Here is a 26,184-nt window from a genome sequence, read left to right as displayed (position 1 = left end):
ATGTTATTTTGAACTCTTCCAGCCTGTTTTCTTTGTTTGCCTCCTCTTTCAACTCAACTATCTCAATTTCTGTCATCTAAATGAAATACACGTTAGACATTTTGTTAAAAAAGGCTAGACGGCCAGCAAGTGGCTCTCATCTTTAGAAAATGGAGATATGAACTCTGCTTCCATTGCAAACAAATTAGGAAGGAATTCAAACAAAATCACTTGGAGATGTTTGACTCTATCTTAAAACCACCACCTAATTTGACATCACTATCAGTCTTCAGTTGAGAGGTTAAAATTCTTAGTAGCAGAGTTGTGAGCTAAGATTGATGAGCTCTGTCACACAGCTATACCATATGGAAATACTTGCATAACTCCTGCCCATGTCACACCTTTCTGTAGAACTCACTCAGCATAAAATACCCTCAAATTAGATCAACAGTGACATCAAGTGGTCAGTTAGGCTACTCTTCTGGATATTCCAAATTATGTACAGTAAACCTTTCATATCTGGCATTCTGTTTTCTGGAACTCTCAAACAACCGGCATTTTAACCGTAAGCAAATTTTAGTTACATTTTCCAGAAGTACAGGATAGTGAAAGTAAATACAGTAGTTTATAGTGTACAGTAGTACTGTTGTTGGTAAATAAAGTGCACACATTCTTGTTTATTTCTTCATATCTAATCTTGTTTTTCTGTAGTGTTATGCATTGCTAGGTATCCCCCTCTATTATCCAGAATATTTGAATATCCAGCAACCTCCTGGTCTGGGAGCTGTCAGATATGAAAGTGTTCGCTGTAGCAAGTCACTTTTTATGGTATAAAAATTGCAGAGAGAAGCAGCATGGGAAATTGCTTAATCATCAAGCTATAACCAGCACACTTTTTTATTTTATTCACAATAGATATTATATACTTGCAGTAGAAATATACAGTTTGGGCTACAACATTTAAAAACTTCCAAAATGCCAATCGATACAAAATTCAGCCCCTTTTTAGGAAGAAGCCTTCTTCCAAATCTGTGTAAACTGTAGTATTCTTAATATGATGTTGTTGTTACTTTTTAGCTGTCCTTGAGTATCTTGGACAACTGGATTAATAAAAAGAGCAATTTCTTTGGAACATTAAAAACCTGAAACCTGGAATTCCACTAAATGGACTTTGAATTTATTTTGTATCATCATTGGAAATACTTTATTACTGAGCATAACAAATTGAACCATTATTTAAAAGCAGCAGGTCATATGTTGAATCGTCTCAGGTACATCTGACAATTCATGCTTTCATTTTCTTACCTGATTGGCTTTTTCTAGACATGGATTTGCTATATTGAAAGAAGTAGGACCATGCTTTTAAACCCTTCATTTATAAATATTGCTTCAGAAACTCATGAAAAGGATCTGGTCTCACTTCATCTGCTTTATCTGGCTCACACATCTAGTCTACATCCTGTGGACAAGGGCCATAGTTGAACTGTCTTTGCATTGGCATTTGGATATTTACAGTGCTTTTCTTTCATAGAATGCTGCTCTAACTAATGAATACAAAACCCTGTACTTGCCTTAAAGCTTGAATTAACTGAGCAACAGACAGGAAGATGTAGTCATAGTTTCAGCCTTTTAAAAAAAATCTGCACAGTCTAGGCTGCGTCTACACTGTGAGGTAAAATCGATTATATACTAAATTTGAATACTTAATCTTGATATTGTACATTTGAATAAGGTGTCCACAAAACTTCTTGAAACTCGACCCACCTTTTCTCTATGTCGAATCTCCACATCCCCATTTCCCTGTGCAAGTTCGACAGTGTGATCAGTGGATTGTGGGTACCTATCCCACAGTGCCTTAGTCCTGGTTGCTTGTGGGTGTTTCATGCTGGAATCCCAGAATTCCAAGCACTTTCCCAGAATTCACTGAATCACTAATTGTACAAAAAAAGAACTGGAGAGCGCGCCATTTCCTGCTGCAGCATTCCAGTGCACGCATGGGTCCATGAACACTCCAAATCATAGCACAGATCATTTCGGCAACTACAGCAGCTGCCACGCAACTTCTTCAATTCCAAAGCTCAGTGGTGCTTGTCTATCCTGCTGGTGGTGGTGGTGGTGTTCTGGAACAGCAGTTGTGCCAACTGGGGTCCAAGAATGTTGAGCTGGTGGCTGTCATGAATGTGTTGATGACAGTGGAGCAGCTTTTTTGGACTCGAAAGACCAGCACACACTGGTGGGATCACATCATTTTGGAGTCCTGTGATGACCAGCAGTGGGTGCAGAACTTTCGCATGCTCAAGTCCAACTTTATGGAGCTATGTGATGTGCTGGCACCTGCCCTAAAGCACATCAACACCAAAAATGAGGCAGGCTTTAACGGTACTGACGTGAGTGGCAATTGTACTGAGGAAGTTTGCAACCCCTGACAGTTACCAGTCAGTGGCAAATCAGTTCAGGGTGGACAGATTTACAGTGGGGTCTGTGGTGATGGAGGTGGCCCATGCAATCTGTCGGCATCTCCTCATGAAGACTGTGACTGGAAGATGTACAGGCCAAAGTGGAGACCTTTTGCTGTCCAGAACTTCCCTAATTGTGGTGGGGCAATAGATGGCATGCACATCCCCGTCATGGCCCTGTCCCACCTGCCCTCAGAGTATATTAGTCAAATGGTGTACTTCTCCATGGTCAAAGGTCGTTTTACTGACATCAATGTTGGCTGGTCAGGGAGAGTTCACAATGAGCACATATTCCGAAATTCAGGACTGTGCTGAAAGCTGCTGGGTGGGACCTTTTTCCCTGATCAGAAAATCAAGATTGGCAACATGGATTGGGTGACCCTGCTTACCCTCTGCTTCTCTACCTGATGAAACCCTACCCAGAAGCCATTGAACCCAGCAAGGAAAATTTTAATTACAAATTGAGCAAGCGCAGACTGATCATGGAATGCAGCTTTGGACGTTTGAAAGTGAGGTTCAGATGTTTATTGACCCATTTGGATGTTTCTAAAGCTAATGTCCCCACTGTATTACAGTGTGCACTATTTTGCACACATATGTGAATCAAGGCGGGAGATTTTCCTGTCTATCTGGAACTCTGAAGTGGAGGCAATAGGCCGGCCTTACTCGCAGCCATCTACACTGCCATCCACCAGTAGCCATGCTCAGGCTGCAGCAATAAGGGACACTTTAAAAAAACAGCTTTACGACTGATTCGTAATGCACATGGTACGTATGTATGTCTCTGCCTTCATGCCAATAAATCAGCCGTGCCATAATGAATGAATACTCTCTTTTTGGTGGGTGGAGGTTAAGTTAAATTAAAATGTGCTGTGCCTTCATATCCCCCCATGCCTGCCTGGTTCCCTGAGCCACATGTCTGTTGCAGACAAGGGAGTTTCACTGCCCAGCTGTGCCTTCAGCGGCAATCACCCTCCCCCCACTGCCGCACAGTTCCATCAGCTGAATGTCTGCTGCGGACCAGGGGGTTTCACTGCCCAGCTGTACCTTCAGTGGTATTCACCCTCCCCCCCACTTGCCCGTTTTGATTTGTGTTCCCCCCCACCCAGCCTCCAGCAGAACAAGAAATCACACCAAGCTCAATGGAATGATTTTATTTTGGGGGTAGGAGAGGTTTAAGTGGCCAGGAAAAAAAGCCTTCTCAAGGGTGCTTGAATAGCCTTTTACAATGGCCCTTGGGACTGGAGCAGCAGCGTAGCTTTGCCTCCCTCCCTGTGTTCAGGGACCCCGGCGATGGGGTGTGGGCAACCTCTCCTCGGGGGACTCAAGCCAGTGGGTATCAGCTGATGCCCTGCTGGTTTGGGAGTCCCTCTGCAACTGAAGCAGGGAGCGCAGGACCTACGTCTGATCAGTAACGGCCGTTATGAGCTTTGCCATGACCTTGATCTGCTTTGCCGCGACCGCAGTGTGCTTTGCCACAGCCTCATTCATCTTTGACAGCTGCTGCTGCTGTAGGTCACACATTTGCTCATCAGAGTTTACTTGACTGTGACGCCACTCAGCTGTACTGTGATGCCACTGAGCAGTGTCCTTAGTCAAGTTCTTCTGCTCTGCCTGACTGTCTTGCATGTGCTGCAGGATCATAACTTGTTTGCATTTCCTGCATCTCCTGGTTTTCTCTGCAACACCGGGCACTGGGTCTGGAAAATGAAGGTTAAAATTAAGATACAATTTACATAATGTGCTTTGAAGTGAATGAATGGGTCTTTCTGTGTACCATCACTGAAAGTATACCTTTGAAGGACAAATGGGTTATTAAGGATGGGGCAGTAAGTGTGCATTTCACAACACCTCACTTGCCATCACTTCTCCAGCACATCACTTTGTGCACATGGTAAGTTATAAGCAATTGTCTTCTTTTGGTGTGAATGCGAAGGTCTGCAAAGCAGGGACAGCTGTCAGATGTCCTGTGGCAGTGATAAATGGAAAGCTGCGAGCGTGATTTTGATGCACAATAAAAATAGTGTAAAGAAAAAAATATTCGAAGAAAGGCTGGATGTAAAGGGACATGAGAGAGGAAAAGCACAGCAGAGGAATCCCCCACATGGTGCAGGGGGATTCCTGAGAACTTAAAACAAATGGTGCTTGGGTAAGGGACGTGGGAGGAGAAATGCCCAGCAGCAATGTTGCACAGGGGAGGTCGTGAAAAATGAAAAGAAATGCTGGTTGGAAAGGAACGTGCGGGGGGGGAACCCCCCAAGGGCCTGCAAACCGCATTTTGGCAGGGGAATGGAGCACCCACTAGCTGCTGCAGGTCAATGTAAAGGGGTAGGAAGCATGTTATTTCAAACAAAAAAAAAAAAAAGCTGCTAATTCCTGTGCTTATGCAGGTTGTCAAAGAAGACATCACCCTCCTAAAACTAACAGATATGGAGAAAGAACGGCTACTCCTGCTGTGTTGCCAAAGGCCTGGAAAATTTGTTAAAATGCTGTATGGTGGCATGACACCAGATTGCTATCTGGTTGCTGGCATGGCAAGGAGTGCTACCGTGGAAGCTGCAACAAATCAGGCCTGCCCAGGAATCTCATGAAAATAATACAAGTGTGCCTGGATGAGGCCTTCAAGGAGATCTCCAAAAAGGAGAAGGGCTCCATCCCAAAAAACATTAACACACTGTTCTGAGAGGCTCAGAAGCACAGCTAGCAAACCTGTACCTATGCACAACCCTATAACTATATCCACCCCAGACCCACTTCTATCATGCAGAATAAAGACTCATCTAAACCGCTTGCCCCAGAGGTCTCAGGGCCTGGCGTGGAGGGGTCCACTGCAGAGGGGACTGGGCCCACGTCTATGGTGAAGAGCTCCGGGCTGTCTGAAACAACTTCCGCTGTCCCTTTCTCGTTGCTCCTTTCCTCCTCTCCATTGCCCTCTTCCTCTGGACCACTCTGCTCCTCCGTGCTCACCCCGGAATCCATACCAGGGCCTTCACAAGTATCATAATTCAGTTCAGGCTCTGTGGTGGGGTTACTCCCCATAAGCAGGTGGAGCTGTTGATAATAGCTGCAGGTCCATGGAGCCACCCCGACCGCTGGTTGGCTTCCTGGACTATTTGATAGGCCTGCCGGAGTTTCTTAACCTTCACCCAGCACTGCATAGAGTCCTGGGAGTAACCTCGGGCAGCCATCTCATGCGCCATCTGATTATAGATGGCCGTGTTTCTCTTGGCCATCCGAAGTCTCTTCACCACCGATTGTTCTCCCCAAATGGCAATGAGATCCAGAATCTCCTGGTGAGAAGCACTAGTCAGATCACTACCCTGAGTGCTCATGATTGCATACAGGGCTACCGGTAATTGCTACTGATGTGGTGCAATGGCTACCGATGCGGTGCAACACGATGGGCAAGGGGATTTTTTCATAATGGACGCCATTTTTATTTGCAGAGCTGGGCCGCCAAATTCCAATTCAAATTTTAATTCAGATTCAATCCAAACTTCGCAGGCTTACTTTGACCTTCTTTTTGCACACCTGATGGTAGTGCACAACGAAGCAGCCATACTTGGAGGGTCACCATGTAGCTTTGTGGGATTCATACGGGACACTTCTGGAGGCTAACAAATTCGAATTAAGGACATGGTGCTTCCACGCTAGCCTTGATTTGAGGTTTTTAATTTGAGACAGATGCTGTACCAGTCCTGTAGTATCGATATTCTGTAATTGGCATTGTAGCTTAATAAATCGGGTTAACAGTATTACGTGGGAAGACGGTCACATTTTAACATCGAGCTAAAGCCTTGAAATTGGAATTTATCTCGTAGTGTAGACGTAGCCTTAGTTCCAAATTGGGCTTCCTCCAGCACAGCACGTTTGATTGGACCAATGTGACATTAAACAGGAATTGTCTTTTCTATATTTCTGCAGGAGGCATTTAAGACCAGAATGTGAGGTGTGATTCATGCCTCAGTCTTAGGCTTGATGACACTGTATGTGGGTTTTTTTAAAATATAGAGACCCTGGGAGGAGGTGGGAAATACACAGCAATCAGAAATAATGACAACTTGAAGCTTCCACTTCTGATTCATAATTAAGAAAACAGAATCTGAAAGATCTACAGGAACAATTTCCATTTTGTCTAACTTCAGCAGAGTACGAAAGTGGCAGAAGGAGACAACTTATGGCTGAGTGCTTGGCAATCACACACATTGCTGTCAATGGCTATCTGAAAGTCCAGAGACAAAAATGGGTTAATAGGTTTTTTTTTTATTTTTGTTTTTGTTTTCTTTCTTATCCCTCCACGAGCAGCCCATCAATAGATACTAAATTTGTCTGAAATCATTCTGGGGAGAAGGCTGCAGGAGTGGGCTGGAGGCTTGAGGTAGGGCAGAACTGGCCCCAATCACAGGAATTCTACCATAAATAAGAAGTGTAATTTCTCCTTTTTGAGACTTTGTCAAATTATTTTAAAACCTTCAGGCTAGTTATCATATAAGGAGGTAGAGTATGAAAAAGAATAAAGAATTTCTTCATCTGAGGAGTACACTTTATCAATTGCAGCTTCTCTGATCTGACCTCTGATGGAGTCAAATAAGTTGGACAGATACGTATCCAGTAAATTCCTCTTTCTTTTCAAGAGGAGCATTCCTGTTCATTTTTGTTTTTAACAGCAAAGTGTTATCACTTTTAGCGGTTAAATAAAAATGACTTTTGATAACCAGAGCTAGCTTCTAGGTGATTAGCTTAGAGGATTGAAAGCTAATTAAGTGGAACATGTAGTTAAAACCAGATCCCTTTTGGTCTGGGGCAGGATTAGAAAGCTTGCTCAGGTGAAGAGTGTAAGGCTTTACTGAGATGTGACCAATACTAAACATAGAAGTGAATTTTTTTCCAACAGAAGGAATTATTGGTGGATTTATAGGTCACTGCTAACTATTTTATTACTCTCCTTTTGCCCGTGGAATTCTGTAAGTTCTAGATTAATGCATCTCTTGCTTGGGAAGGAACAAGAAGTAAAATTTATCCAAAGCATTTTAAATTACTCAGGCTAAGTCTCATTTTCAAAAGTGGCATATGGACATTAAACTTATATTTCATTGAAAGACAACTGGATTTAGGTTCCAAAGACGTAATTAGCTAAGTCCAACATTTAGATGCCACTGACATTCTCAAGGCCATTATTCAGCTGGTATCTACTAGTAGACATCTAAGTCCTCTTGGCACCTGTGTTTAAATCCTGGCATGTCGGCCAAGCTAATGAGCCACTTAGAACCCATACTCACCCTTAAGCCCCAGACAAGATTCTCATACTAATTGTTCCCCATACTCTCATGTTCACAGGGCCCAATTGAGTAGGTGGGCTCTCAGCACAACTATAGTTAGATAGATATCCGTCCATCCTAGTCTATCCAGCAGTCCAGTGGTTACCTGGGATATTGGAGACACAGAGTGGAATCCCCACTATTCCTGATTTGGAACAAGGATTTGAATCTGACTCTCCCATATCTCAGGTGAGTGCCCTGATCATCGGGCTGCTGCCATTGGGATGGGGTGGTTTCTCTGTGGAGTTTTTGTTGAAGAGTGCTTACTTGGCTTAGGAGTTTAACCCCAAGGGAAGTGGGGCTGATAGCTGAGTATTATGAGTGGAGATAGGTATCTCCCTCTGACCCACCAATCAGCCATCTATGGCTCAGATCAAGGTGAACTGGGAGGCAGAATACCTTTTTGAGGGGTAGCTCCCAAAACTCCATCCTCTTCCTCTGCATTTCACTCCTGGCTAACACTCCTGGCTTTCTGAGGGTTCCATTATATGGGGATGCTGGGCAGCTAATTCAGGGCTGTGACAGGATGTTTAGTGTGTAGCCTCTAATCCCCAGGCCAATTTAGGCCCCAAATCTGTTTTTAAAGGAGACTTAGGCTGTTGTTTAGGTGCTTTTGAAATTTTTGTGTATCTCTTTTTACTACCAGGCTGTAATATATTCTTTTCCAGATGCCTTGCTCAAGACCACTGGTTAAATCCAAACGTAGATTCTCTCAGTGTAGTCCCTGTCTGATAACTTTTTAATGACCTTTATGAAATTACTCTTCTCTAGCTCATACTGTACATGTATCTGTCCTACACATTGCTGTCTGAACTGGTCCCTACTGGCAGTCTCAGCCAAAGAGACAAGGACTTTAATGGCTGAGGAGACTGAATTAAATCTTGAACTTTAGAAGTGGTCTACCCAGATATTTGTAGATGATGTTTTCTATTATACAAATAATTCCAGGTGCTGTCAACTGGAGAACAAAATTCACAATACATTTTTAAAAACTGGGAAAGTAACTGATGAACCATTTCTACTTCAGGAACGGACTCATGTGAAATGTGAAGCACAGCTGACAACATCAATATATTTCTTTATCTTCTAAGAAGAAGGAGATTCTCTGCCACACATGACTTGCTGGGGACAGTATTCTGTGCTTTAGAAAAAGCTGGGGTGGGGGAAATGATTTGCTGGATCAGACTCAATGATTTGAGTATCATTGGTGCATAGGATGAGAATTAACTTGAGATTCATGGATGATGTAGCTATTATTGAAGAAGATGAAGAGAAGCTAGTGAGAAAGGTGCAGATGCTAAATGACTGATTATGAACTTTGAAAAAACAAAAACAATGGTATTTGGAGATCAGGAAATAGGAAGGAAGATCAGTGTAAACGGGATCATGCTACAGAACATAGAGAAGTTCATGTATCTGGGGAACAACATAACATGATCTAGACTGCAAGAAGGAAATAGCAACTAGAACAGCAAAAGCAAGAGCAAGTTTGAAGGCGATGGATAAGATATGGAAAAGCAAATCTATTAGCTTAGCAACAAAGTTGAGCATCTTGAAAACATGCAGTTAGCAGCATGTTGTACAGATGCAGGACAGGTGATAATGAAAGATTCAATGAGAAGGATATTGGCATTTGAGAGGAGTTATAGAAAGGTCACGAGAATAGGATGGATGCAGAAGGTCACCAATGAGGAATATTCTAGGAAGATACAGCCGAAAGAGAAGCTACTGCAGAGGGTTGTACGATATAACTGCAGAAGGTTATACAATAGTTACAGCTATTTGGGCATAAATTGTAGAATGAACGACAAGAGAAAAATGAAGACCCTGGTATTCGGCATATGGATGGTTCGAATAGGATAGGCAGACCCCACAGAGAATGGATAGATGGTATAGTACATTGGTGTGAAGCTAGTCTACAGAAACCAAGCCACTCCACACTAGACACGAAAAGATGGAAGGAAATAGTGAGGGAGGCATCGGACACCAACAGGTGCTTAGCCAATGATTGATGATGATAATGAGAGTATCATTTATTACCAATGAATAGTGGTTTGTAGCCAGCATTTTAACCATTTTGCTTTGCAACTTTGACACTGATTTTGTGTAGTAGACTTTTTTATATAGCATTCATTTAAATTCTTTTGGCAACTGGAAGAGAGTATGTTAGATGACAGAATAGCACTATATGTGTTTTTCTCAAAATAGATAATGTACTTAATTACACAGAAATTTATAATGTATCTACCATTACACTTCTGTGAATACCCATAAAGGGTTGGGGAGGTAAATTAAAAAAAAATTAGCAGGTGGAGCCGTAAGAGGACCCAGTGGCTGAAACCTGACACTAGATTAATTTGGATGAGAAATATATATGCAGATATTTAACAGTGAGGGTAATAGGGGTAATTGGATTTGATGCAAGAATTGTTGGATGAGGTTTTATGCCTTGTTATAAAGGAGGCCAGATTAGATTATTTGAATGGTTCTTCCTGGCCTTAAAATATAGAATCTGAATTTAGCTGACACTTTAATAATGAAAGGCCTGGTTCTAACTGCTCCTCCTTATTTCAAGTGTTTGGTTTTAATTCACTGAGACTGAAATTTACTCAAAGATAGAGGCTCCACATAAGGCCTATACTTTTGATTAAGCACCATTTCACTGGGCCTTCCATATTAGGGTTGGTTTTTTATTTATTGTTTTTAAACCTGAAATACACTGTGAACTGATTGACAAGCTCAACATTATTCTTTTGTCTCTTTATACTTACTGTAGATTCAGATGTATCAACTTTCAAGACTCCTCCATGACTATCACAGAGACCTCTATAATCATCTTGAAGAGAATGAAATCAGCCCCAGTCTTTATGCTGCACCCTGGTTTCTCACTCTGTTTGCTTCTCAATTTCCGTTAGGATTTGTAGCCAGAGTTTTTGGTAAGAGTTGGCGCTTTATTGCGGTAGTAAGCAATGTGGTATCCTGTATAATGTAAGAAAAATGCATATGGGAATATTTTTCACATTGCTTTATATACTAATAGGTAAGTAGCTAAATTTTGCACTTGTCAATCACAATTTGATTTTATTTTTTTTTAAATAGTGAAAGCTGTTAAACTGAATGAAAAAATGGTGATAACCAATTCTTAATTGCTGAAGTTTTTAGTCACTATTTTAACTGTCAAGTAGAAAGCAAAATCTTAACTCATTAACTGTGGTGAGACAGGTAATTAACCTATTTTGCATAGAACTATTCCAGGGCAGAATATATAGTTTTGGGACTTCTAAACTTTGAATTGTATCGGTATGGAGCAAAGTATGATGCAATAGGTTTTCAGTACACTCTTTTTTTTTTCCCTGTAAATGTCATTGAAGTAAGCCATTGAATCTAGTTAGTTGAATGCCATACTCCATTTTGATTTCAGGAGTGTTTTAGCTATACAGGTGTTATTTAAAACTGAACATTTTCCAACTTCAGTGCATTTCATGTTCTGCTTAGGTAACCTTTTAGGATCTGATGCATTACAGGGCAAAGTTTACTACGGCTATGTCTACACCAGCATGGTCATCAGCCCAATTGGAGAATACTAATGAAGTTCTGCGATGAATATGCAGCTCTTCATTAGGCTAATTCTCCCCATGCCAACTTCAAATTTACGAACTTCAAAGTGCTGGCATTCCATTTCGCCATGGACACTTCGAAGAGGAGTAAGGGCACTTCAGAGTTGCATGGGTACTTGGAAATGTCCATCTCTACATAGCATGCTGGGACTTCAGAGTTGCTGTGAGGAGAATTAGCCTAATGAAGTGCTGCATATTCATCACAGCACTTCATTAGTATTCTCCAATCAGGCTGATTACCATGCCCCCTTTGAAGAAGTGGGCTAGTGTAGACATGGCTTACAACAACTTAAATTGAGCTAAGTGCAGTAGTATTTATTAGATCATGCTGATAGTGAGCAATTTCTGTTTTTTTATTAATAGATTAGGAGTAATAACTTCAAATTATGTCATTTAAGAACTCACTTTTTGTTTATGCAGGTTTTGTGAGAGTTTATCTGAAAATACAACAGATATATAGATACTATAATATAGTCCTCTCCTATCTTGTTAATGGCAGTATGTCACATACTTTAATCTCTCTTCAATCAATACTAAATCACTTTCAATTTTTCTTTCCTAGCATTTGTGAAGTGTTTCTGCACACTCTTAATTTTTTTCCAATTCCTACATTATTCAAAGTGGCTTCTTAGTTTCTAACTTCTTGTTGGTTTTTCAAATTGTTTTTCTAAGTCTCACATTATAAAGGCAAAAGAGAAAAATATATAACAAAAACAGGCTTTTTTTTTTTTATTTTGGGGCCAATTTGGAAAATTAGGTGTTGGTTAAATGAACTTAGTCATCTATAATGAGCATCAAATACTTTTTCCATTCATTTTATTCAAGTTTATTTTTAGTATATTGCTTCTTTAAATAGAACAACTTTGACTTATTTTTCATCTTGTTTCAAAATCTCATTCTCATGTTCTGTTGCTCCAATAGTCTTTGAAGTCAGAGAGATGCCATTTTTGGAGGGGGAATCGTTGTTATTGAATGTATAGCAGGGAACATCACCTCAATAAACACCAGAAACATTTTTACAGGGAGCTTTACCCCAACTCCTGCAATCTTATATGTGCAGACAGACTCACAAACCCTTGCAGAGCACAGCTTACTTTAGAGAGACTCCTTGGATGAAATACTGGCTTTGTAGAGATCTGTGGCAAAAATTCTGTTCACTTCATTGAAGCCTGAACATCTTTCCTCTTGATATGGCTAATATCACATGTCAAAAAGGAAGCTTACAAGAAGTTGAAACCTGGACAGCTGACTAAGGAAGAATATACATATGTTGCTTGAACATGCAGAGGTGTAATCAGAAAGGCCAAAGCACAGTTGGAATTGCAGCTAGCAAGGGATGTGAAAGTTACCAAGAGACTTCTACAGGCACGTTACCAGTAAGATGGTGGTCAGAGAAGATGTAGGACCCTTATTTAATGAGTGGTAACCTAGTGGCAGATGATGTGGGAAAAGCTGAAGTACTGAATGCTTTTTTGCCTCTGTTTTCACAGACAAGGTCAGCTCCCAGACTGCTGCACTGGGCAGCACAGTATGCGAAGCAGGTGAACAGCCCTCATTTGGGGAAAGAATGGGCTAGGTGGCTGGAGCACATGGCTTATGAGGAGAGAAGAGTAAGGAGAGGAGAAATTTTGTTAGTAGCCTTCAAGTAGATGAAGAGGATGCTCTAAAGAGGGTGGAGAAGGGTCTGTTCTCAGTGGTGACAGATAACAGAACAAGCAGCAGTGGTTTCAAGTTGCAGTGCAGGTCTAATTTGGATATTAGAAAACACTCTTTCACCAGGAGGGGTGGTGAAGGACTGGAATGGGTTATCTAGGAAAGTGGTGGAACCTCCATTGCTAAATATTTTTAAGTCCCAGCTTAACAAAGTCCTAACTAGGGTGATTTAGTTGGGATTGTTCGTGCTTTCAGCGGGGCATTGGACTCAACTCCTTAAGTCCTTTCCCACCCTACAATTCTACAATTTTACAATTCTGTGAGTATAACAAGTCTCAGAGGGGTGGCAATTCATTTAAAATTAGGAGTAGCAATTCAAATTAGGACTGAATAAGAATTTAGAATGGTTATCTCACTTGAAAGGCGATTCTCCCTCTCTTGATAGTCACACCCTCCCCATCAGCGGCAGAGACTGGGACACATCCACCCTGACTGGTCCTATACTTGATAAGTAACTCCCTTCTTTGATATGCTAGTGTATGTATATCCCCTTACTGTTGTGATTTCCCCTCCAACAGGTATGACAAAGTGGGCTTTACCCACAAAAGCTTATGGCCAAATAAATCTGTTAGTCATTAAGGAGCCACAGGACTTTCCATTATTTTTTGCAATGTATATTATAACAATGTACAAATGTCTTTTATACTTCATAGGTCTTCATACTATGCTTGTCTAACAAGCACACACAATCTTTTTTTCATCTAAAGCACCGTATTTATCAACGGGCAGTAAAAGTTTTTGTTCATTTTGCCTTCATTAACTGATGATGATGTTGTTTTTTAAATAATGAAAATAATATAGTTAAAATAAAACAGATCTACATTCATTTGTGCCATGCTCAAATATAGAAACAAAAAGAAACGTATCCTCACACCAAAATTAACCCAAATAATTTTAATCCTTTTAATGTATTCACACTTTTTTTCCCCTGTTTTAGACATTATATTTCTTCAAGGAACTGAAGTCATCTTTAAGGTAGCTCTGAGTCTCCTAAGCAGCCAAGAAGCACTTGTAATGGAATGTGATAGCTTTGAAATTATTGTAGATTTCCTTAAAGGCACTATCCCAGACATGACTAGTCTTCAAATGGAAAAGATTATTAGCCAGGTAAAGTGGGAAATTTTTTCTCCTTATTTCTTTCTGTGTAATTTATTTATAAGATACAAACTGTAAGATGTATATGAGAGTCTGCACTTATGATGAGGCACTTCAAATTGTACAATATCAGTTGGTTCCTCTCTCCATTGTTATAACACTAAATTCAAGAAGTCACCTTCTGGACTTCATGTGGAATTTGTAGGTGATATCAGTTTTGATGGTCTAGTCTGATCAAGAAATCCATCACTATCTAAGAGTTAGTGGAAAAATGTATTTTATAAGAAGTGATCTTTCCTATCTGAGACAATAGTCACTGGAAAAATTCAGCCTTTGGTGGCGAGAGAGACGGGCTATATCTAATCTGAAGATTTTCTGACTTCTTTTATTTTGGAATTTATTTGGGTTTCATCTGAACACTTACAAAACTTTAAGTTTAATTGTTCTAACACCTTGTGAAGTATTATTCCCATTTTTACCAAAGTGGACCTGTGGCCGCCAAGAGGTGTCATATAAGAAGTCTGCAATAAACCAGGGGATGGAATCTCAGTCCCAGTCTTGTGTCTTAATGACAAGACTTACCTTCTTTTTTCTGAGTATTTTTAATTAAAGCACAGGGAGGATTTAGAAAATCCTTAGGCTCCAGTTAACTCTGTGGTTAAACTCACATAAGCAACAAACCCATTCACACAGGGCTGTTGCTAGCAGTTTCCCTGATCAACAAGGAAACTCTTTTTTCCAGAAAACAACACAGTTTATCTGCTCTACTCTAATTGTCTTTTTTTTTAACATGGTTCTCAAATTCCTGGCCTAGTTGGTTGGAATTACCACGGTAGGGTCTTACTAGCTCTATGGGCATGGAATTGGTATGTATACTTCTTAGTATTCCTGACAACATATGCTAAAAAGACATAACAGTAACCTGGAGTGTTAAAAATATCATCATAAACTTCCTGGGATTATCAGGTATGAAGCATATCTCTAAAATAGAAGAAAAATCATGCAATAGTAAACACAATTTAGAGTTGCTCGAATTTCAGTCACCTGACAAACAGCAAACATCAATCTGAGCCTCAGTTTTCTGCTGAGATGACTGTTGCTAAGACTTTCCCCTACAAGGCTGGTTTCACCCTAGCCTTTGTCTCTTTCTTACTTTAGGTCTTCTGTGAGGTCATGTGTCAAAGGCCCAGGTCTGTTAGGTGCTCAAGTAGCCCACATCACTATAACATGCAAGCACTTCACAGTCTTGAATGTAGTTAATCCTCACAACAACCTCTGAGGAGGAAAACACTATCACACCCATTTTACAGATGCAGAACTAAGGCACTGAGAGGCTAAGTTACTTCCCCAATGTGATATGGGTAGCGTGTGATGCCCAATTCCCTTCATAGTGAGCAGAGGTGGAAAAATACCCAAAAAGTTACCTGAGTATAAGTGCTCTGCTGTCATGTCTGGATACTTGAGCACAATTTAGATGTGATGTGTGTATTATGCACCTTTTACTCAAGTAGCTGCCGGGGGCGGGGGCGCTACTTGAGTCCCCCCCCCCCACTGCACTTTTACTCAAGTAACTTTTGGGGTACTTTTCCCACCACTGCTAGTGAGCCAACCATCCTGACATGTGCACGAGAGAGGGACACATCATAAAGCCAGCGAAAGCTGGGTGTCTGACTCCTACCCAAATCTTTGAAAATCTTTCTTTCCACCCCTTTATATTTCTGTTAGAGCTGGTCAGACCCATGTGGTCCAGCTATTGTATGAGTCTGCACAAGAGCTCTACAGGGTCTGAGAACCTGACATTCAACCAGTCGTGTTCTCATTTGGTGGCCTCAAATGGTATTCTCATTGCGTGGCCAGCTAAACCAATGGCCACATTAGATCTCCCTGGATATTGTTACTTTTCAGTTGGGACAATGAAGTTTAGGCTAGATGGCAATGAAACCAAGTAGAACTGTCAGTTAATGTTCTCCTTTCTAAGCCAAAATACTTTTTTCTCTCCTGGTAGGTTTTTGAGATGGATATTTCCAAACAGCTTCATGCCTATGAAGTAGAGTACCATGTACTACAGGATGAGCTGCAGGATGGTTTGAACCCTTGTGATGACGGTGAACCTTTGGAGAAACTGGAAAGGGCCAACAGTCAGCTAAAGAGGCAAAATATGGACTTGCTGGAGAAACTACAGGTAAATAGCCAGAAATAATTGGACCATGATGCGTTTACTTTTTGTCCAAGAATTCACTCAACAGGGTTTTCTAAAAGTCATTTAAGAACTTGATTTTTTTTAAATGTTTAAAAACTTGGTATGGGAGACTATTCCACAACCTAATAGTTTTCCCAATCAAGAAATTATTTTTTGTATGTTAATTGTTTTTTTTATTTTACTCCTCTGTACCAATTTTTCAATAATTCCACTTCCTTCTTCACCTTTACTTTCTCCAAATACCTATAAATTATGACCATCCTCCCTTGCTTGATTAAATCAGTTCCTGCAACCTCTCACTTTTCCGGGTTGTTTTTTTTTTTTCAGTTTGTAAATCTGTAGCTCTTCCATATTTTGTGAGAAGCCCCTACACATTAGTCTTTGGCTGACTAGGTCTCCTGGCAAACTTAAAAATACAATTGAATGTTCCCTATGAACACTAAACCATGATTTAATTTAAAGTTCATACTTCCTGGTGACTCTCTGGATTTTGATTATTTTCCCCATTGCATTATCTTGCATAATTATAAAATACGATACCCTTGTTTCCAAGGGACCAGACCCAGTTAGTCTTTAGTAGAGATCTACTTATTCATTTCCGTAGAGCATTGCAAGCATCTCAGAAGGTCACCTGTAAGTCCCATTGTCAGTTCTAGTTTTGATTTCAGATCACTGAAGAAATAGCATGATCAGTTTTGTGCCCTAACTATCAAACCAGCAAGACAATGGAACTGTCTGCTTTGGGAAGTTGTGGGAGCTCCTTCACTGGAGATTTTCAAAAGAAGGCTTGATACCCGTATCTGTCTTGGATGACTGAGACACAACAAATCCTTTGTCATGTCAGGAGGCTCGAGTAGATGAACCTTGTGGTCCCTTCTAACTCTGATTCTGTGATATCAAATCTTTCTTTGCTTGGTTTCCGTGTGTGCTACTCAGTGGAAAAATCCCCACAAGTGTTCAAGGTACACTGCACCTTTATTACGATATTTTTTGTGAACTTTTTTGTGGGATACAGTTGCCTCAGTCTTGATGTATGTATCTATGTATTTATTCTGGTGGAGCTGCTGACCAAGATCGCTTGCATTTTTATTGCATTTTCTATTTGTTGTTTGGTTACTGGTTGGGCTTATGTTTGTCTTTGGCCTATTTTCAATCTGTTCCTACTCTTCCTCCAAAAAGATTGGATAGTTACAGCTGACGACTGGCTTGGCAGGCTCCATAAATGTTTTTCCTCTACGTATCTCTACTATTCTAATTAGGATATTTCTCCATGTGCTTTCTTGTCCCTCTGTAACCATCCTATCCCTTGTGTTGATTTGTCACATTTCTGATGTTTTCTTTATTTATATATAATAATGCATCCCAGAATGTTACAGATACTTTCTCTCTATATAGTATCTGTGACACTTTTGAGTTCTATCCAGACCATCAACGGGCTACATTATCCCCACCTTGCAACACTGAGTTGCCTCACAGTACTTTGCTGTTGCAGCTTCCAGCTTGGGTTCTCCATGGTCAACTACCAGCATGCTGTTCACAGCCTGCATGTCTGTGTATAACTGTAGCATACCAGCAGATTTCAGTCACACTCTACCTCCCAACTTAGTTACCAGTGGAAGGGTAGAGACTGGGAATTTGTTGAGGTTAATTTTATCCCACAACATGTGTTCTGATGTGCCCAACCCTCTCCTCTCCAGTTGAGATGTTTAGATCCATTGCTCATATAAGGGAAAAATAGCCAACAGTTTGCCACATGAATTGGAGTTACCCAGACAATTCACAGCGCTCATGTTTTATTTTTTTTTTAAATTAAAACATCTTTAACTACAAAGAGAGAGATCAAAATCAGAAATGATTACAAAAGCAATAAAAGAGAACCTGCTTTCTAGTGCTAAAATTTAGCAAACTAGACTTAGTTCAATGTAAAATCCCTTATCACATTCTTGCAGAAATGGGACTAATCAATTTGAGTCAGGATCTCTTCCCAAAGTCAGTGTCTGCTTCCTTTGACTTGACCCCTTGAATCATAATTTCAGCTTCAGTTCATAACTTTACATATAATGTTGCTAAACTCATTTTGCCATGATATTATTGTCCATTGAGTTATTGGTTTTCAAATGATACCTTAGAAGGCAATTTTTGCACACAGATTATTTTGTAGGATGCGATTCACAGTGTCTGGTTAGGGTTCCTTAATTTCTTCCAGGAGACATTCATCACTCTTCATGGTCCTGTGCTTTCCTCTGTTAAAGAACCTGGTTTATGCTGTACATATATGTAGTCCCCGTGCATCTTCATCTTCCTTTGAAAAGGGAATGGGTCTTCCACATTGGATATCTAAATTCTCTTGTTATCTATTGTCAATCCTAGTTACTTCATTGTTTTCAAAGATGTCTCTTGGCTTGTTAGGCCCTGTCAGACCAAGCTATGCCAGGCTCTTTCTTTGGTATTATTTTGAAAAGTCTCATTTACTTTTTCTGTCTGCTCCTTGTAGACAGAATTTGCTGTCAATGGCCTTTATTTGTTGCACTTTGGACTTCTTGTTAAGTCATTCATTTGAGTTCCCTCTGCTTACCCCCTTCCCTCTCCCTGAGAGCTTTCAAAGGATCTTTAGAATCTGAGCTGTTCCTTGGGCAGTGTCAGGCTAGGAAGAAGCCATGGTACTTAGATAAATAGTAGGAAATACAGCTGTTTCAGAGATGAACCACAAGTAGTTGTGACAGATTCATTTGAGTACCCCCTCTTGATCACACTATAGGCTACTGCTGAGGGGATACGTTTTCTGGATCCCATGAATTTCAAGCCTCCAGAAGCCGAAGACTGTCTTGGGGCCTCTAGGCAGTCTCGAGATTCTGCTTAGCACCCGCTTCTGTTTAGCTTCGTCAATACTGCTCAGCTTCTGGAACATGTGCTCACACCTCAAACACTCATCCCCTCCCCTCCCCTCCCTCTCTCCCTTCCTGCCTCTCCCTCCTGCCCCCCCCCACCCCCGCCATAACTTAAGCCTACCTTCTCCCTGAACTACAGTTGTATGGTATTATGGGCTCACAGTTCACCTCTTCTAGAGGCACATGGTAGGTGTAACATAGGAATGCACAGAGGCTTTGTAAGAAATTGTAACCCAATTGCTCTTTGCTTAATCACACGAGAAGTACACAGTGTTCACATTATTATATATTAAACAACAAATAGTGCCCTTCAGTCTAGGTCCTGCTTTCTTTATAGAAAGGTTCTGTGTTTGGGGAAGCAGGGTTCCACTGCCTTATCAGACTCCTGCAGTAACTTCCCTCTGCTTGAGTTGATGCAGATTGCTGCAGACTCCAAATAGATCATCTCCTTTCCTTTTATAACCTTCCAATTCCTCTGTCAGGTGACTCACATCAGCCCAGGTCTCCTGCCTGTAGCAGGTGCCTTCATTACCCAGGCTATCAGTCTCTTGGCAGACTAATTCTCCTCAATGTAGCCTGTTTTGTAGGACATTTTCATTTGAATAGAGAACCATTCCAATTTAATGATGTACCGTTAACAATACTGTATCACTCCCTGCTTGGAATTTCAGTCCAGCATGGGAAAGGCACAGGAGAGAAAAAGACGGCAACCTTCACCCAATGAAGATACATACAGAAAATCTGTAATTTCACACAGCGTTTCTAAATTGTGTGTCTATAAGTTGTAGGGAGGCAAATGGATACAACAACATATGTAATAAAGATCTTAATCTAAATCTCTTAGAAGCTAAAGTCAAGTGATATTATTACTGCTTCTTACAGATAGCCCATGCTAAAATTCAGAGTCTGGAATCCAACCTGGAAAACATACTGTCTCGAGAGAATGAAATGAGAAACTTGATCGAGTCACTGAAACAGGAGAAGATGGTATATCAAAAGACTATCGAGCAAATAAGTAAATACCTACCAGCAGAAGCGCACTCTGACTGTGAACTGCTCCTGAAGGAAGTAAACTTTAATCCAAACAATAAAACAAAGCCAGGAAATAAGCCATAAGTAAGAGTTGCAGGCAGTATAATTTCATATATGAAGGAAAAGTGAAGAGATACACGCTGCTGTACAAGAACTCAGAAAGCAGCAGGTGATGGTTTGCCTAAAACCAGTGCTGAGATACTCGGAGCTGCATATGGGCCATGTCACTCTCGTTATGCAAATCCCAGGTTATCAGAACTGAGGTGTTCTGGGTTTTTTAATGGTTGTGTACATAAATCACATTGGGAAGTAAAGCACTGTTGCATTTAATTATGACAAGTAGCTGTATATTTAGAGTTGACTTAAAGAAAAAGGTAAGAACTTCACTAATGAAAGGCAAAGTGGCAGCAAATTAAAGTTTCACTCAAGATGCATATCTCTTGTCTAGTAGCAAAATGAGAATAATGTGTCTTATATATAAGAAGAGTATAATACTTGAAAAAGATGAATGTATTTTTTCCTCCAAAGAACAGCATGTTTCATATATTTTGTGGAATTCTATGTTAACTCATCTGTCTGTCATTAATTCTACTGATGTGTGCGTGTGTATATATAGATGATCTGGGCTGATATGTGAGTCACCTGGATATATATAATAAAACAATAACTAAGGCTAACTGTCACTATGTGTCTCTTGTAGGGAGAGTTATAGTGACATATGCTGCCTGAAATATGCCAGTCAGAAAGTTATTCCTGCACAACTGTTGAAATTGACAGGCATTATGTCAGTTACGCCTAAAGAAATTGAAAGACTGAAAAGTCAGGAAAAGGCAAGAGCCAGAAATGGCTGTTATCTCACTTCCTGCCTCTCCCACCTCAGGAGTTTGTCAGTAGCAATTGAAGGAAGGAAATAGGCTGCAGAGTGGACTTCACTCTGAGCTTAATTTCCAATAGGTGACATGGTGCGGTTATATTTTAAAGCTGGACAAGGCTTTTCAAATTGCAAAGAAACCTGGTAAGACCATCTGTTCTCAAACAGCTCACGGACTTCCTAAACAGTTATACAGCTAATTTTCAGGGGTTGGTGGTGGTGGTGGTGGAGTGTAATGGGGCCTAGAATAAAGTGAGGAGCAAGGATTTTTAAACATTCAGAATCCCTGTCCACATCACTATAAAGACACATAATGGAGAATTTTCAGGTTTGTGCTGCGGAAGTGCATAGGGAGGGGATTAGATGTTGTGTACCTTTTTATTTTAATGCTTCAGTTTGAAATACACATTTGCTAGGAGGTTTAATAAGTCCAGTTTAATGCTTTCAGGCTATTCCCATATTCTGTTATCACAACTTCTGCATAAATTTATTTTAATTAATCTGTCATGAGTGAATCTGGACTAGACAGGAAAGGGTGAGCCCAGGTCCTTTCTTAGAGTCTATGTATATCAACCAAGGGACAATAAATAAGATGCCTACAGATCTGAAATAAACAGTTGTGATTTGTGTAAATCAGCAAGAAGGTTTGTTAGTTTGTAGTAGACATGTATTTTGGAATTCATGTCTTGAGTTGTTACTTGAATGTTAAAATGGATCATGTTATCTTACCATTTACACTATATTCCAGGCAAGGGTTTTTGTTTTGTTTTTGAAGTATAAAAATCACGCAAAGTGCCAAATTCAGCAAAGTGTCTTTTACGCATAAGATTGTTTGATTGGAAAGCAAATGGATGTAACTGCTTTCTATGATAGAGTGCTTTATGTTAATCTCAAGGGGGGAAAAAAGCAACAGAATCACACCTTTGCTGCTCATTGCTTTAGGGTTTAATTTTATTTCCACTGTGGTTTTCTTATTTGGTAGTACTCCTTCAGTTACCGTATTTATCTTATTAGAGTTGTGTATAAAACTACATAGAACTGACTTGGTGTTTCAAAAATGTTTTGTTGCACTAGATGGAACAACGCCAAGTGAAAAGGTAGTTCTTTACAGTTTGTTCGAGGTAAATTTTTGCCAATATGTATATATAGAACTAATCCCAGGGAGCTGCAGTACAGCTTATCACAAGATCAAGGGTATTCAGATACATACATTGATTTTTATGTGCTTTTTTTCCTCTTTCACTTATCCATTTTTTTCATGTAATGCCTGGAGAAATTCCAATAAATGTAATTGCTGCATTTCCCATGGCTTCTGTTTTTTTTTTCTCCATTTCTCCACATTTCTTGTATCAGTTCTCGCTCAGAACAGTGCTGTCTTGATGGCAGAAAAATAAGGTAGTACTTTTTACTGAAACAAGATTTGTAAATGAACACAGGAAAAATGCAAATTTGTGACCATTTTAAAATATACAAATAATATTGTATTTTTATAATATTTCAGAGCTTAAACATCTCTCTTGAGCTATTCTCTTTCGGTAAAAATGTATGTCAGGAATGATAATTATGGGTATTTGTTTAATTCAGAGGAAAGAATCTGAGATCTCTCTAGCCCAGCAGTTCCCAGCCTTTTCCAGACAGGGACCCATTTTGACAATTCAGGAAGACTTGATGACCCAAGGCCATTCAAAACCGGGAGGGGGAGAGCCAGTGCTGTAACTAGCAGATTTTGTGCCTTGGGAGGTGCAATTTTATATTCTTGCCTCAGGTTTATATATTCATAGTAGTTATTTCATAGAAAAGGGGAAATACATTAATATAATATAAAACTATGTTTACTGTAGTTAGAGTTCAGTATCTTTCCCCCACAACATCCCCAGACTGCTCCCCTCAGCTTAAACCCCACAATCGGGGTAGGGGAGCCACACTCAGGGGCTGAAATTAAGTACAACTGTGTATTGTATTCTTAAACGTTTATTCCTGGGTACAAAAGTATTAGAAACATACACATTCAAAAATACATAAAATTTAGTATTTTACAAACCAGAAGTTGCACCTGAACTTAAATTACTGGGATGGTTGAGCTTGCATTTGCTTTGCTGATTGTTGTAGCCTCGGAATTGTTGTAGCAAGTGCGCATCAAAGATCATCTTCCAGGTTTAATTTATTCTGATATTTGTTATTAATTGTAAGCAAATGTGAGAAGCCTGATTCACACCAGAACTTAGTTAGAAATGGGAGTAAAATTCTCAAAACAACTTCTGATAGAAGTGGGTAGTCCAGTCTATGTCTGATCCAAAACTGATTATTTGTCATGGTTGAAGACTCTGCTTTTATCTCATTGCCGTTGATCATGTTGATAAATTGCTCCTGGGTGACTTCAGGTACATCATAAACATCCACACTGAAAGGACTTGTTGCAAAGGCAAATAACTTTTCGTCTGTATCTGGAAAATATCTGAGTAGCTCATCACTTAAATGTCTCAAATGCTCCTGTATTGACAATCGCAAATCATCCTGAATATGAACATCATTTATACTTCCTTTAGCTGTGTCTACACGTAAGCGCCCTTTCGAAAGGGCGAAAATCCAAGTTCGGCTTTCAAAAAAGCAGCCATCGAAAGAGAGCACCCACCACCATTTTTCAGCTCGGCGTTCTGATCTGCTCTTTCACAGTGCCATTGAGGACTTTCAAAAGAGAGCATCCACAGGGCTCCAAGCCCTCTTTCGAAAGAAGGGAGGCAGGAAACGCCACAGACGGGGTCCCATGGCCGACAAGCGCTTCTGGGGTCGCAGCCAGCCGCCTCCTTTAAAGGGCCCCCTCCCTCTGTCCTCCCCTCCGCATGAGCCGAGTGCTGCCCAGCCTGTCCCAGCCCGGCAGAGCCCACTCGTGCCCACCATGGAGGCCCTGAGACAGCTTCTGCAGGAGGACACCCTCATCATGGAGTGTCCATCATGGAGCTCACCGGGTGGCTGCACGGTCCCCCCAGGATCACAGGGCTCCCCCAACCGGGGCACCGCTGGGCACCCCCCTGTGTGCCCCAACACCTCTGGACCCACCCCAGCAGCAGCGACTGGTGGGAGTGCATGGTGCTAGGGGAGTGGGGCGAGGAAAGGTGGCTGCGAAACTTCCACATATCGAGACAGACCTTCAATGAGATCTGCCACTGGCTCACCCCCGCACTCCAGCACCATGACATTTGCATGCAGCCAGCCCTCACCCTGGAGAAACGGGTTGTGATTGCCATCTGGAAGCTGGCCACCCCAGACTCCTATCTCTCCATGGGACAGCAGTTCGGGGTGGGCAAAGCCACCGTCAGGGCTGTACTTATGGAGGTAAGGTGGGGCCGGGTGGGTGGGAGGGCTGGGGTAAGGGGAACCCTCCCCTGCAACGGGCTGGATGGGGCACGGGCTGGACAGGAGGGGGCGGGGGCTTCACAGGCCAGGGGCTGGACAGGAGGGGGGCAGAATGGGCCCAAGGTGAGGGGCAACGGCCGCCACACCCGCACTAGAGCACATGTCCCCCTTCCCCCTCTGCAGGTCGTCAGGGCCATCAAAGCGATGCTGCTCCGTAGGGTTGTCCGCCTGGGGGATGTGGACAACACCGTCGCTGGCTTCCAGGACCTGGGCTTCCCAAAGTGCATCGGCGCTTTGGATGGCGCACACATCCCCATCCATGCCCCACCACAGAGCACCGGCCAGTATGTGAACAGGAAGGGCTACCATTTGGTGGTGCTGCAGGCCCTGGTGGACATGAGGGGCCGGTTCACTGACCTCTACATAGGCTGGGCCAGCCGCACCCATGATGCCCGGGTCTTCCGGAACTCTGGCATCTGCCGCCGCATGGGGGCCGGCACCTTCATCCTCCAGAGGGAGGTCCCCGTGGTGGAGGACATCACCATGCCGCTCTGCATGGTGGCAGATGTGGCGTACCCCCTGCAGCCATGGCTCATGAGGCCCTACATGGGACACCTCAACCCCACCCGGGAGGCGTTCAGTGAGCGCCTCAACCATGCCTGCAACGTGGTGGAGCAGGCTTTTGGGCATCTAAAGGGGAGGTGGCTGTGTCTCCTCACACAGCTGGAGGTCAGGGTCCCCAGTGTGCCCCAGGTGGTGGGCGCCTGTTGCATCCTCCACAACATTGTGGAGGGAAAGGGGGATGCCTGTGTCCCTGGGGGGGGCGGGCCCTCCGGCTGGCGCTGTTTATGAGCAGCCGGGTGCCACCCCCATCCGCCAGCCCCACCAGGATGGCCACTGCATTCGGGAGGCCACCACATCCAATGGCCACCTCTGACCCGCACACGCACCCACATCCCACGCGTATCCATCACCCACCATCCCCGTCACGCCCATGCCCACGCCCACCAGCACCGCATCCACCAGCCACCGAGGAGCACAGCACGGAGTGGTGAATAATAAAGAAATGTTTATATAACTTGGATGTTCGTAAATAATACGTACAGGGGGAAACAACTTGGAGGGGGCAACCTAACTTGAAGGGGGGCAAGGTGCTCATTCCAGGGCAGGGGTGGTGGGCCACAAACCCTGTCAGCCCCTGGAGCCCCTACCCCGCCCCGCCCCGCCCCCCTCGATTTATTATTTTAAAAGGGAGCAATCTTCCTGATACGGGATCAGGGTTCAGATTTCCAAGTCTGCACCCCATCTTTCGATTTTCTTTCGAAAGACGGGTTTACAGGTGTGGACACTCCTCCCGCTCTTTCGAAAAAGGGCCATTTATTTCGAAGTTTTTTGCACGTGTAGACACAGCTTTTGAGAAATGTTGCGAGGGTTTGTTTATATCAATTTTTGAAATCCATAATTGGAGTTTCATTCTGAAGGATTTTATTTTCTCTGATAATCCAATAGTTGTAGAATTTTGGTCCTTGAAGAGACACATTTAAATCATTTAGTAGTCCAAAAATGTCTGCTAGTTATGCTATTTTACACAAACTTTTTTTCTGTAAACAAGTATTCAAACTTCCTTTTATTTTGTGACATGAATGTTTTCAGTTCATTTT

General features: G+C 41.8%; 1 protein-coding gene across 2 annotated transcripts in view; it reads left to right on the top strand.

Moving 5' to 3' along the window:
• TBC1D4 (TBC1 domain family member 4) overlaps positions 1 to 22,467 on the top strand; it is a 171,495-nt gene extending 149,028 nt beyond the window's left edge. For both annotated transcript variants that reach the window (XM_074988846.1, XM_074988852.1), the window contains 4 exons: positions 10,530 to 10,689; positions 14,021 to 14,190; positions 16,184 to 16,360; positions 20,149 to 22,467. In XM_074988846.1, coding sequence (XP_074844947.1) covers positions 10,530 to 10,689; positions 14,021 to 14,190; positions 16,184 to 16,360; positions 20,149 to 20,382 — 741 coding nt within the window. In that variant the 3' untranslated portion in view covers positions 20,383 to 22,467. The remainder of the gene's footprint in view (positions 1 to 10,529; positions 10,690 to 14,020; positions 14,191 to 16,183; positions 16,361 to 20,148) is intronic.
• Positions 22,468 to 26,184: the final 3,717 nt, after the last annotated feature.

This window comes from Carettochelys insculpta, chromosome 1, assembly GCF_033958435.1.
Source record: "Carettochelys insculpta isolate YL-2023 chromosome 1, ASM3395843v1, whole genome shotgun sequence".
Taxonomy (NCBI): Eukaryota; Metazoa; Chordata; order Testudines; family Carettochelyidae; genus Carettochelys; species Carettochelys insculpta.
This window is presented reverse-complemented; position numbering and strand designations above follow the sequence as displayed.